Raw genomic sequence first — 12,440 nt, 5'->3', positions numbered from 1 at the left:
GTCTCCCGTTGTCTAACGTATGCATCAAAGGGTAACGAAGACAAAAAGAAAGCCAAGTCAGTCAATGTTAGAACAATCAATCAACCAGCCCATCGATCGATAGATGATCAATCAATCAATCGATCTTTCTTAATACGTACGTGTATGTCTCCCGTTGTCTAACGTATGCATCAAAGGGTAACGAAGACAAAATAAAGCCAAGTCAGTCAATGTTAGAACAATCAATCAACCAGCCCATCGATCGATAGATGATCAATCAATCAATCGATCTTTCTTAATACGTACGTGTATGTCTCCCGTTGTCTAACGTATGCATCAAAGGGTAACGAAGACAAAAAGAAAGCCAAGTCAGTCAATGTTAGAACAATCAATCAACCAGCCCATCGATCGATAGATGATCAATCAATCAATCGATCTTTCTTAATACGTACGTGTATGTCTCCCGTTGTCTAACGTATGCATCAAAGGGTAACGAAGACAAAAAGAAAGCCAAGTCAGTCAATGTTAGAACAATCAATCAACCAGCCCATCGATCGATAGATGATCAATCAATCAATCGATCTTTCTTAATACGTACGTGTATGTCTCCCGTTGTCTAACGTATGCATCAAAGGGTAACGAAGACAAAAAGAAAGCCAAGTCAGTCAATGTTAGAACAATCAATCAACCAGCCCATCGATCGATAGATGATCAATCAATCAATCGATCTTTCTTAATACGTACGTGTATGTCTCCTGTTGTCTAACGTAAACAAATTCAAGAAAACAAAAACATACAAGTCACACGATATTCGTTCACCATGACAACGCCCTAATTCCTTCAATATTTAAATACAAGTACGAGATATCGTAGACTCATAATTGCACGTACCCCGCCAATAGCTTTCTCTAACTTTTTACATTGATACACTAATCAATCAGTCAGTCAAATAAAAGAATTTGTATAGCGCCGAAATCCAATTCGACATAATGTTCTATGGCGCATTGATTATGTTCTCTCGATTTCATTTACAAACAAACCAACACTCGATATAACAGTTTAAAAAAATAATTAGTGAATACAGTGAATGATGACAAGATGCACTTTTAAATTTTAAATATTTCAATTTTAAATATAAGATTTGTTTAAAAACCTATATTTGTCAGCCAAAGCAAAGTAAAGTGTAACTCTTCCTCCCCTCCCTTCCTCTTCGCTTCCCACTTCATATGCTCACAATCCCAACTTTAAACCCACTATTTCTCATATCTTTTCATCCCTGCATGTCTGTATATCATTTTGATTAATATTCCTTACATGTACGCGTCGTTGTTTGTACTTTTTTGTAAAGGTATGTGAGGTAATTGGTTTAACATTGGGAAAACTTCAGATTTTATTCCGACTGTCTATATTTTTTCACAGAATTACTAAAAATTATGCATCATGAATATTAATCTGTAAAATGATCACAGTGGAATGTACAATTGAATTTGTCATACACCTAACAGTCGTGCATTGTAGAATAGATTTCTAACTTCCACTTTCTCTACGCGCGCGCGCGTGTGTGTGTGTGTGTGTGCGTGTGTGTGTGCGTGCGGTTGTGTGTCTATAGCACGTACACATCAACAGTTAGCTTACGCCATTCATTCTTTAGTTGAATACCCTATTAACGTACGAAAAAATGTTCACCAGAGTAACATTTAAGTCGACCTTCGACCTTTAATTTCAACGTTAATTCTCCACCAGTGTTACTCTCTTATTTCCACTTATTCACAACATCACTTGGACTATAGGGAATTAGCTCAGGCTACATACAATGTTCACGGTTAACTTGGATCATTTTAGAAGTAGCCAGGGAGCAGATGGACGCTACTTGCCCCCCTGCTCGCCTCCCTTCTCTAAAGTGAATCCATACTTTATTCCAAGTTTAATATCTTATAAACATAAATTATACAATACTCAAATGATTGGATGATAAATTCATCAACACCATAAATGAATAAACCGACGTTAATTCAATGCAAATGATATTGACAAATATGAAAAGTAGCCAAACAATGTGATCATGTCATTGTTCTTGCAGCTGCCTGTAATTAGTCAGTATTTGACATCGATGATATTTTAATGACTTAATGTTGTCATCTCAGAAGAATACTATTCGCGAAATGCAAACATTTGTTCTAAGTATTATTACCTAATGACAGCTGAGAGATCACTGTGACCTCGTGTGACGTCAACACTTTGGGAATAATAGACAGTTGTATTCTGTCATCGGTAACACAAATATGACAATGCTGACAGGTAATAAATTCGAAAGAGTAACTGTCAATAAATATTACAAATAAAGAAATCAAGTGTGTTGTTCTCAGTCTAAACAAGTGGCTATTGGTTACCAGTGTATGTATTGCGTGAGTTGACCATTTTCATTAGCCAAAATTGTACAATAAAAAAATCAATTATTTCCAGAAATGTAACCATACTAGCACCAAAAAATAATCCAAGTGATCCACCAACATCACCTGAAAAAGGACACAAATTTGTTCACACATTATTACCACTTCTACAGAAATGTAGTGTTCATTATCAAACCATCAAAATGATACCACAGGTGGAGAAATACCGCCCTCTGGCGATTGAATGTGGTTTAGTATCGAGTCAAATTTAAATCACTAATGTGACATCAGATACGAAGATTCAAGTGTAGAGCTTTGCTTAGCCCAGATACTTAGCTGTTTGGTTGAAAATGTTGTTTGCAAGAATAGCCTTTGAGCTAGTTCAGTTGTTTGTATTAATGTGCAGTTTAACACCTTGAAGTAAAACACACATTACAACAGTAGGTAACCTTACGATAATTGCAATCATATAAAGGTAATTTGACTTTAACAATTCCAAAGGCTGTAACTGATAACCCCTTACCCCCCCCCCCCTCCGAAACTTTCGAAAAATCCAAGCATGGAAATAGTCAGCAATTACCTCAAGAGAAGTTGGCTTCAATCTAAATTATTTTATGAGAACAAATTATTCATTTACACTTACATATTAAGTTGAATGATTCATACGCCGGTTGTTGTATAATATTTTCAACTTTTAAATGTTCGAAGTATATTGTGACCTTGGCCAAGTTCTTCCTGTGGAAATAAAAGGTACAAATTTAGTGAAGAAACACTGCGTTCGTGTTTTTTTAACAATAAAAACATTTTGATTTTGTCGTTATCGTGTATTTTCGTTTTGTAAACTGACTGTAGTCGAAAATGAGGTCGGAGTTTTATAAATACAGCGACACTTTCACTGTACACACACACACACACACACACACACACACACACACACACACACACATACACACTTACATAGACTCACAAACAAACAAACAAACAAACAATCAAACAAACAAACACATCGCATTCGTACAGACATACTGGTACACGCACGCACGTAATGGAGACAACACACACGTGTGCGCATACATACATGCACACACAGACACAGACACGAACAGCGGTTGAGATTTTGTCAAGTAAGAGATTGCTATATGAACGTCAGTGTCAACTCCACAAAAACGAAAATAATTCTAGTTTAGGACAGGCATTACTCACTTCATATAATTTTGACAAATTTCAACAATATCTTCATTTTGTAACAATTCCGTAGCCCTGGTGTCTCTGTAATCTTTAACAATAAGATACAAAATCGGAAACAATTCCTCATAGAGTGGAAGATAGTATCCGTAGAAAAGTGTAGTAGTATAGAAGTCCACATCTATGGTTGATGAATTCGTCTTGTTCAAGTTCAGATAATGTTCAATAGACAAATTATATGTAATCCACGGTTCATAATCAAAATTCATTTTAAATGACTTCAAAGATTCGAAAGTTTCGTTGTAAAATTGAGAGCCAATAGCATCTTCTTCTCCTTGCGTTATGGAGACTAGGATACGTGGGAAAATTGCAAAGAAGAGGTGCTGATAGATTTCGGTGTAGACTACTTCGGTTAGCGTGTCAATCATCCCAGTGTGAAGTTCGTCCCGCGGAAGAAATGTCGTAATATTCATCCCGTTGTGTTCAATCGTAAAGTATTTGTTGGGTAGAGTTTCGGTTCTGAATACTTGATATGCCTCTATAGTTCTGTACAGTGGTGAATGGTTTCTGAGTGAAAAAGATACAACATATAGAGATGGCGAGGAAAAATCATCAATCATCATCATCATCATCATCATCATCATCATCATCATCATCATCATCATCATCATCATCATCATCATCATCATCATCATCAATCGTCAATCCTCCTCACCACCACCACCACCACCACCACCCCCCCCCCCCACCACCACCACCACCACCACCCCCACCATCACACATACCACCACCACCACCACCACTAGCACCAGTGCCAGCAGCAGCACCACCACCACTGAATTTGGTTCGTAAAAATAATATGTATATCGTATTGACACTGTAAACGAAAGTAAAACTAATACGGGCGATGAGGGCTAGCTCTGTAAAGCTATTTCTTCAAGTTATCTATGTTTATGGAAACAAGATATATTGTCCTACATGTTTGCCTTATATCAAATCAGATACTTTGACCATAAACCAAATATTGTGGTTCAAGAGCAAACAATTATACTTACTGAAGATACGTCCCAAGTGCTTCATCACATGGCCAGCGTCCAAAGTAGTATGTTAAATAGGCATAGGGGTAGGATGGATAAGTGCTGTATGATAATTTTGTCTTGTATAATGTTTGGTCGCATGGCTCTCTACAACTGGAACAAGCATTTGGCTGAGTTGCAAGTTTGTCTGTATAAAATATAAAAAAATGAGACTTATTCATGCTAATTAGTTATTTGACCTAAAATTATGGTGAACCACACGTGTAAATCCTAAGTTTCACAGTGGTATTTATCTTTAATGTGTTTAAAGATTATGCTAGCTACATTCAGAACAACCCGTTTGGAATGACATCAAAATGATTCCGTTACTTTCTTTTCAGGATTTCTTCCAGCTAGAAAAGTTAAATTCAGTTGAAAGACAAACGTATGGCAAGTCACCGACCGACGCATACGGGCAAATAAATTGTACTTTCAAGGAGATCAACTGTTACTGTTCATTTTCATTTATTCCAACATATACTGAGGTACCATAATCCCTTCACATCGCTAGTACGTGGATTTTTTTTTACAAAGCATACAAATACACGATTCAATACTATAAACTATAACTATCCGTCACTCATACATACATACATACATACATACATACATACATACATACATACATACATACATACACACATACACACACACATACATACATACAAACATAAATACATACATACATACATACATACATACATACATTCACGCACGCACGCACACACGCACGCTCACACACACAGACACACAGACAGACACGGACACAGACACAGACACACACAGACACACACACACACACACACACACTTACACACATGAAAGTCAGTCAGTTAAACCTTCCAAATATATTATTTGGTAATATGTCGCCAATGCATACCTTTCGCTTGTAGGAACCAAGGTGAAATACACACAGTGGCAATAGAGTACTAGCATTGAGAACCCGTCATGTAATCAAATCAAAGCAAAGTGAATCAGAACAGGTATCCCATACCCCACACGTTCCAGTCAGGTGACAAAAGTTAGCAAGTTGGTCAGTAAGACATTGCTAGCTAGTAAAAAGGAAGACACAAACTTACAGAAAATGTGAGATCTTAAGTTAATTAGTTTACCCTTTGGCAGATCTAGAGAGATATATTAACTTACCCATACTGCTAAAGTAACAACTATCCAACGTATATGGATCGCAAAAAGTTGAGCTACCTGGAAGATAAGAATGTGAAATACAAATGTATTTGAAAACAAACAAACAAACAAACAAACAAACAAACAAACAAACAAACAAACAAAACAAACACACACAAACCCATCTGATCATAGAGCCGCCCATTATCGTTCTAAAAGATTGCCTTTAATCTCGAATCCTACCCTTACTATACAGACTACTTAAAATAAAAAGGCAATTTAAAAAAAAATAAAATAAGAAAAAGTACCAGATTTAAACTGAATGCATTCCGCAAAGTCTCTATATCCTTTGTTATCATCAGCACACTTAGCAACTTATATGAAATTGGAAAGGATGACTTGTTAAGATATATATATATATGACACAAGCGTTTTGTTATAGTCGATATAATTATGTGTCAAATTGTATGAAATTTGGAGCGTGAATGAAGATACTGTCTATTATATTATCTAAATTATTAATAATGCAAATGACTCATGAAGAATACAAACTCTACATGATGAATATCTTTCTTGGATAAAAATAAATGTGTACAATCAGTACTGATTTACGTGGTGTCTTACCTGGCATGTAATAGTATCGACATCCACATTCTTTTAATGCGTGTACAGTCTCACATTCTGTTTTACATTTAGACAAGGAATATACCCCATCAAAATACGTCAGGTTGTTTTCAATTTCCTGAACGCAATTTCCGTATGGATGCCCAAGGTTTTCCAGCTGTAGGAGAAGAAAAATAAACGGCATATAATGCTGCCACACTGTTTTCTCATGCTATGTTGCAATGGAAGCCTTGATATCAGGCAATAGTAGGTAGTTGTTAATTACGCCAAAGTCTTGTGCATATATAATTATATGAAGTTTTATGCAACAACTGGTTCCAAATCAGATCTCATTCTCTGTCACCGGCAATGGTTGCTTTGGGTAAAATTATGTCGGTACGAACTCTTTTCACTGTTTTTTTTAATTTACATTTTAGCCATCATGATAAGTTTTAATGGTAAAATGAAAAGAAAGTGACCCATCCCAACTCTCTCTCTCTCTCTCTCTCTCTCTCTCTCTCTCTCTCTCTCTCTCTCTCTCTCTCTCTCTCTCTCTCTCTCTCTCTCTCTCTCTCTCTCTCTCTCTCTCTCTCTCTCTCTCTCTCTCTCTCTCTCTCTCTCTCAATGGAAATTTTAGTTGATATGCATTCGTTTCAACTCACCACTGTTTTTGTTAGTCCAATTGTAGTTTCCGTCCCCGGTGAAATCGACACACCTTGACCCGCTACATCGGGTACCTCATCTTGGCCATGCACTAGTAAACGGAAACCAACAACATTTCTAGGCCCTACATACTCTTTCTCATTGGCATAAAGGTGAAGTTTTAACCCGTACTGTTGTCCTATTAAGTAAAGAAGTTAGTGTAATTTGCTAAAAAGTTCAAATAATGTACATAATTCATCTATCTAATCACAGACAAGTAAGAAGTATTCTTACTTGTCTGTGATCTAATCGATGTAAATCATGACAAGTTTAATAAAGTTTGAGGCTCGAAAGAGAAGTGATAGGAACGTACTATAACTGCAGGAACTTTGTTAAATGCGAACTGAAACTAGAAGTATATATGTTACACCCAATCTGTGAAATTGCCCAATTCATGAAATGGGTAGGTAACTTTGCCCAGTTCATGAAATAGTCAATCGTGTTGCCCAGGTTATGAAGTGGGTATGGTAAGATATGCCCAGTACATGAAATGGGCATCTTTTATAGGACACACACAAAAAAGAATAAGAATCAAACAACTTTATTATCATGTATTTACAAACTCATAACTTCACAATTCGTATTTTGTTATAATTCAGTGTAGCTTGTGTTTTTAATAAAGTTCGATAATCAACACCCCAGTTCAAAACTCTTGCCCCAAAAATAATTTCGCCCCTTTTAGATTGTAATATATACCCTCATTTGCATAAGGTAGACCATTTTATGAACTGGGCAAAGTTAGATTGCACATTTCATGAATTGGGCAGTTTCACGGATTGGGTGTAACATATACATACTAGAGATCATATTGTTTGAGTTATGCCAGGTCTGCGTGACGTGATTTGAGGTGACGGCACGCAAATTATTTTTCACATTAGACACACTCCGTGAGGATAGCTTTCATATTACTGTAACAGTCTGTGGAACTCGATTGTATAATCCTATACAGCCCCTTTCAAGTAACCGTTCACAGGTTCTGTTTGATACAACTACACATAAACAAATAAGAAACTGCACATTACACTTACTCTTTATGTTCAGTTTCTTATTGGTGTCTGCGTGGAGCAGGTGAACGGTAACTTGAAATGAGCTGTACGTGCATGTAGATTAGTTAAACTGCTCCGTGCTCAGTGTTGGCTACTCGACCATAAATAAGGTAAAACTGAGCTAATTTTATTCTTACAGTTTAATCAACTTCTTTTGTTAAAAACCGAATATTTCCAAAAGAAATATAAACTTTATGATTTTATGGTGTGTTAGACTCTATTCTTTGAAGTAAAACAGTGAACAACCACACACAGATTAAACTTAAAGTGTAGTGCCACTCCAAGATTCAAATAAAGTTAGTTCATGAATTCTGGGTTCTGGCGAGTCATTTCATGATTTCACATATATACATTTTGTGCAATAGCCAAAACCCACCAAATTGAAACCTATTTCATCTTCATTGTTCTTATACTTGCCCACTGTTCTCTCATGGGACTTAACAGATATACACATGTATTAGATGAGCACTTAATATTCATGACTCCTAAGTGCTTATTACCTTCAGATAAATAGCCATACATATTCTTGGAATAAACAAGGACCTCGAATTTCTTTTCACTTGCCTAGTATCGTAATTGGCAAGAGAGACCACTTAGCTCACTCACGATTATCTCATCCTAACCCATGATCATAACAGCGTAATCTACGCAGACATTTTATCCTCTCCTAAGAATCTCCCATCCTAATTTATTTATTTATTTATTTATTTATTTATTTATTTATTTATTTATTTAGTTATTAATCTTTCATATACAGACACCATTTCAGTGCATTAGCAATGTTCTCCCAATGGAACCCGTTGCAAGATTACGTACGTACACAGAAAACAAACAAAACAAACAAACAAAAGGGACAAACCAGGACAAAAAGTTACAGACGCAGAGTGCTAATACTGTTTCTAATCACACACCACACATGTGATCAATTGTAAGTAGCTAAAGCAAGTACTTATATTTTTGATGGGTTGTATACCTTCACTTTTAAATTGGTGATTTGTGTCTGTACGTGTGTTTTGTCTTTTATTACATTTTATATTTGCCTGTGCCAAGATGAATTTTCGTGTTTTATGGACGATAAAGTATATCTAATCTAATCTAATCTAATCTAATCTAATATAACATAAACGTTAACATTTCACAGTGAAACTTACCGGAATTTCGAATTCGAACAGTGTCGCTCATCTCCGCCGAATTGAACGTATAACAAATACCATAGTTTGTAACGGTTTGAGTAAAGTTTTCAGGACCACATGGTATACCTCCATATGAACAACTAAAACAATAGTCGGGAGATAAACGCTGTTTCAAAATAATGTCTCTCAAAATAACATACATACATACATACATACATACATACATACATACATACATACACACACACACACACACACACACACACATACACACACACACACACACTCACATACATACATACATACATACATACATACATACATACATACATACACACACACACATACATACATACATACATACATACATACATACATACATACATACATACATACATACATACATACATATACTGTCGACATCAGTCGTTCGTTATTATTATACTTACTTTCGTATCATATCATTAATACCGTGTGCATATATTTTCATGAAATCCAAAAGATTTTCGACATTGTTCCCATAAGTGCTCTCATTTCCAAGGACAAAAAGATTTCTGTCGTAGAACTCCTCTCCATCTGTAGGAAATACTACATACAAATATGGTATCACCACGGTATACAAGCTGCTCAAACTTCCTCCGACAGCCTCAATAAGACTGGTGTATCTGTTAGGAAGGGAGACACCAAATTAAATTGAAGTATTCAAATGTCAATGGGGAGTGCTACAACACGTTATTGTCAAGGATATTGGTATCAACATTTTGTTAGAATGGAATCGCTAATTTTTCATTGATATTATGACCCGGATGGTGACCTTGACTTGAGTTTGCATTAATTTAGGGTCATAATGTTTGACTGGCTAGTTAAGGGTACCTGTGGTTTAAGTCCTTGTGCTGCCATTGTTTTTCGAATGGCTAATATAAATACTATGGAAGTTCAGGATATATTCAACGGGGTCTTGTAGGACAGAGGTTGCTATGGTAAGGATCTTAGTCGGTGAGTTATGTAGCCCCATTGTGCCGTTATAGGTATGTGCTCCAGGTAATAAAAGATGTTTAGAGAAATATAAATTAGTTTCATGTTGTCATTGTCTATCTAAATGTGTTATTGTCTTAGTTGTGAATTTGTGTTGATGTTTTTCTTGCTATAATCAATACTACACACAGGAAAATGATTGATGGCATTGTTAATGAAAAATGTATTTGCTTTCCAGCTTTATGAGTTGTGCTTGCATTATTGAATTTAAAAAGTGTATTTGGTTAGTATTAAGTATGGACACTGCTCTGTGTACGTCTGTACATTTACATTACTATTGAGTAGGGAAATGAATTAACGTTGCCAAGGTTTGTTTTTCCAGGTAATTGCAATATCAATTCCTGAATTAGACTAACTACTTGTTCCGGCGTTCGTTATAGGACTCATTGCTGCTAACGATACGTTTGGTTATAACCACAGTTCATTTATACAAAGACGACATCACGAAGCGTCAATGTGATCTGCATACTAAAGTTGCTAACAATGTTACGATTTGAATAGTCACGATCATGCATTAATATTACATAAATATTGAATGTGATTTTTTTTCTTGTAAGCCTAGTTGAGTTCTTGTGGTTATGACAACCATTTCATAGTGTGAATCATGTTCAACACTATTTGACTCATTACCCTAAGTCGTTGATACTTTCATGGTTGTACCAATTCGACACATAAAATACCGACTGTGTGTGAGCCTTCCGAGGGGTTAAATGTTCTAAAACACAGCAAGAGTTCAGATCGTGATATCACTTTCCAGTTGTAATACATACATAAGCATAGGAGCCAGGAGGAATTATTAAAATTGTTGTCATAATTTTCTGGATTTCTAGTAATATTTGCTTATGTTTCTCTCTTTTTCAAATAAAAGTTTTAAATATTACCATCATATTAACTATCGTTTCCTCTGACTGTCTTTTCCTATTTCCTACCGTCATCACTGTCTTATCAGATTTTATCAAGCTTGCATTAATTAGTGCTCCCCTCGAACAAATTTAACTCACAGGCTATCTGACATTACCCTCTCATACCACTAATTACCATTACAATATTATATTTCATTTCGCCAACGGATCCATGGAAAATTCGTGTCCTTTTCATGGGACGAGAGTGTGAGATATAAACCTTAATTTAGAACCATTCTCCGAGTCACACACCACATTTTATCTTCACTTACGTGAACATGTTGTTGTTACAAATCGTTACAGCAGGGAATTTCGGTCTGACGATTGGTTCTTCGTATTTAACGTTGACATTTACAGGGTGACCGGCGAACGATATCACAAGCGTAGACAAGTGGTATAAGAGACCTCCTAACGCCAACAATACGATTATCACCCATATAAATCTGTAAAACAGACAGTAAGTCATGTCTGTAGTCAAACAGTAAGTCATGTTTGTATTCACACAGTAAATCATAGCTGTAGTCATACGGTAAGTCGTGGCTGTAGTCAGAAAGTAAATCATGTCAGACATGAGAGAGATTCAGATCAAAGGAAAGACAGACGGGTAGAGACTAAGAGACAAGAAGGAAGACAAACAGACAGAGACAGAGGTTGGAAGCATTGATATGATATACAGATACTTTTTAAGGCGCACAGAGAAAGATAGCAGAGATTTTTGTAAGATTTTCTAAAAACATTGTGTCATCCGTGTCCATGAGCTGATATAGTTATGCAACACGAGCGAACATTCTATAAAGCCACTGAGCATTCACTTTGTTCAGTTCCTTGAACAAACTTGCCCCTTTTGTCCCGACTTTCCATGTTGCTTTTAGTATGCAAATACCGGAAACATTTATACAAGGTCGATAGAAGTAGTAAACATAACTCATCCAACTTGGAATCATTTGTTCTCGGTAGTTCATTTGAGAATTTACAACAAATTTAAACAGTTATTACTTGCCTTCTTGGTCCAGCAACTCCCTTACTCCCAATGAAGCGTACACCAGTCAAGCCAGCTTCCTGTGTGAATGATGACAACACTCCTCTCACAGAACTCTGGTCCCGTTTGCCACTGCCTTTCGTGTCATCATTGGCCTCGGTTGCCGTGGCCTTTTTGTCACCCCGTTCATCTGTGAATTCGTTTGCGAATCCGAAATTATCAAGTTGAATTACTTTTCTGGTGTTTTCATCCATGGCTGTTGGTGGTGGCCGTCTGTGTCGATGG

At 36.3% G+C, this 12,440-nt stretch overlaps 1 protein-coding gene across 1 annotated transcript; it reads right to left on the bottom strand.

The window, feature by feature from the left end:
- Nucleotides 1–1,970: 1,970 nt before the first annotated feature.
- On the bottom strand, nucleotides 1,971–11,600 carry LOC144438198 (uncharacterized). Its single transcript, XM_078127241.1, has 10 exons — nucleotides 11,449–11,600; nucleotides 9,689–9,904; nucleotides 9,258–9,379; nucleotides 7,021–7,199; nucleotides 6,380–6,536; nucleotides 5,777–5,833; nucleotides 4,610–4,778; nucleotides 3,573–4,121; nucleotides 3,013–3,104; nucleotides 1,971–2,495 (listed from the first exon to the last, which is right to left on the bottom strand). The coding sequence occupies exons 1-10, from the start codon at nucleotides 11,454–11,456 to the stop codon at nucleotides 2,359–2,361; spliced, it is 1,686 nt and encodes a 561-aa protein (XP_077983367.1). The 5' UTR covers nucleotides 11,457–11,600; the 3' UTR covers nucleotides 1,971–2,358.
- Nucleotides 11,601–12,440: the final 840 nt, after the last annotated feature.

The sequence above is a fragment of the Glandiceps talaboti genome, chromosome 7 (genome assembly GCF_964340395.1).
Source record: "Glandiceps talaboti chromosome 7, keGlaTala1.1, whole genome shotgun sequence".
Taxonomy (NCBI): domain Eukaryota; kingdom Metazoa; phylum Hemichordata; class Enteropneusta; family Spengelidae; genus Glandiceps; species Glandiceps talaboti.
The sequence above is the reverse complement of the archived record's forward strand: the minus strand, read 5'-3'. Positions and strand labels throughout refer to the sequence as shown.

Coding starts and splice junctions, on each gene's coding strand:
- LOC144438198 (XM_078127241.1), bottom strand. Junction 6,537..7,020: donor TTGGACTAACAAAAACAGTG/GTGAGTTGAAAC, acceptor CTTCTCCTACAG/CTGGAAAACCTTGGGCATCC. Junction 5,834..6,379: donor TCGATACTATTACATGCCAG/GTAAGACACCAC, acceptor CTTATCTTCCAG/GTAGCTCAACTTTTTGCGAT.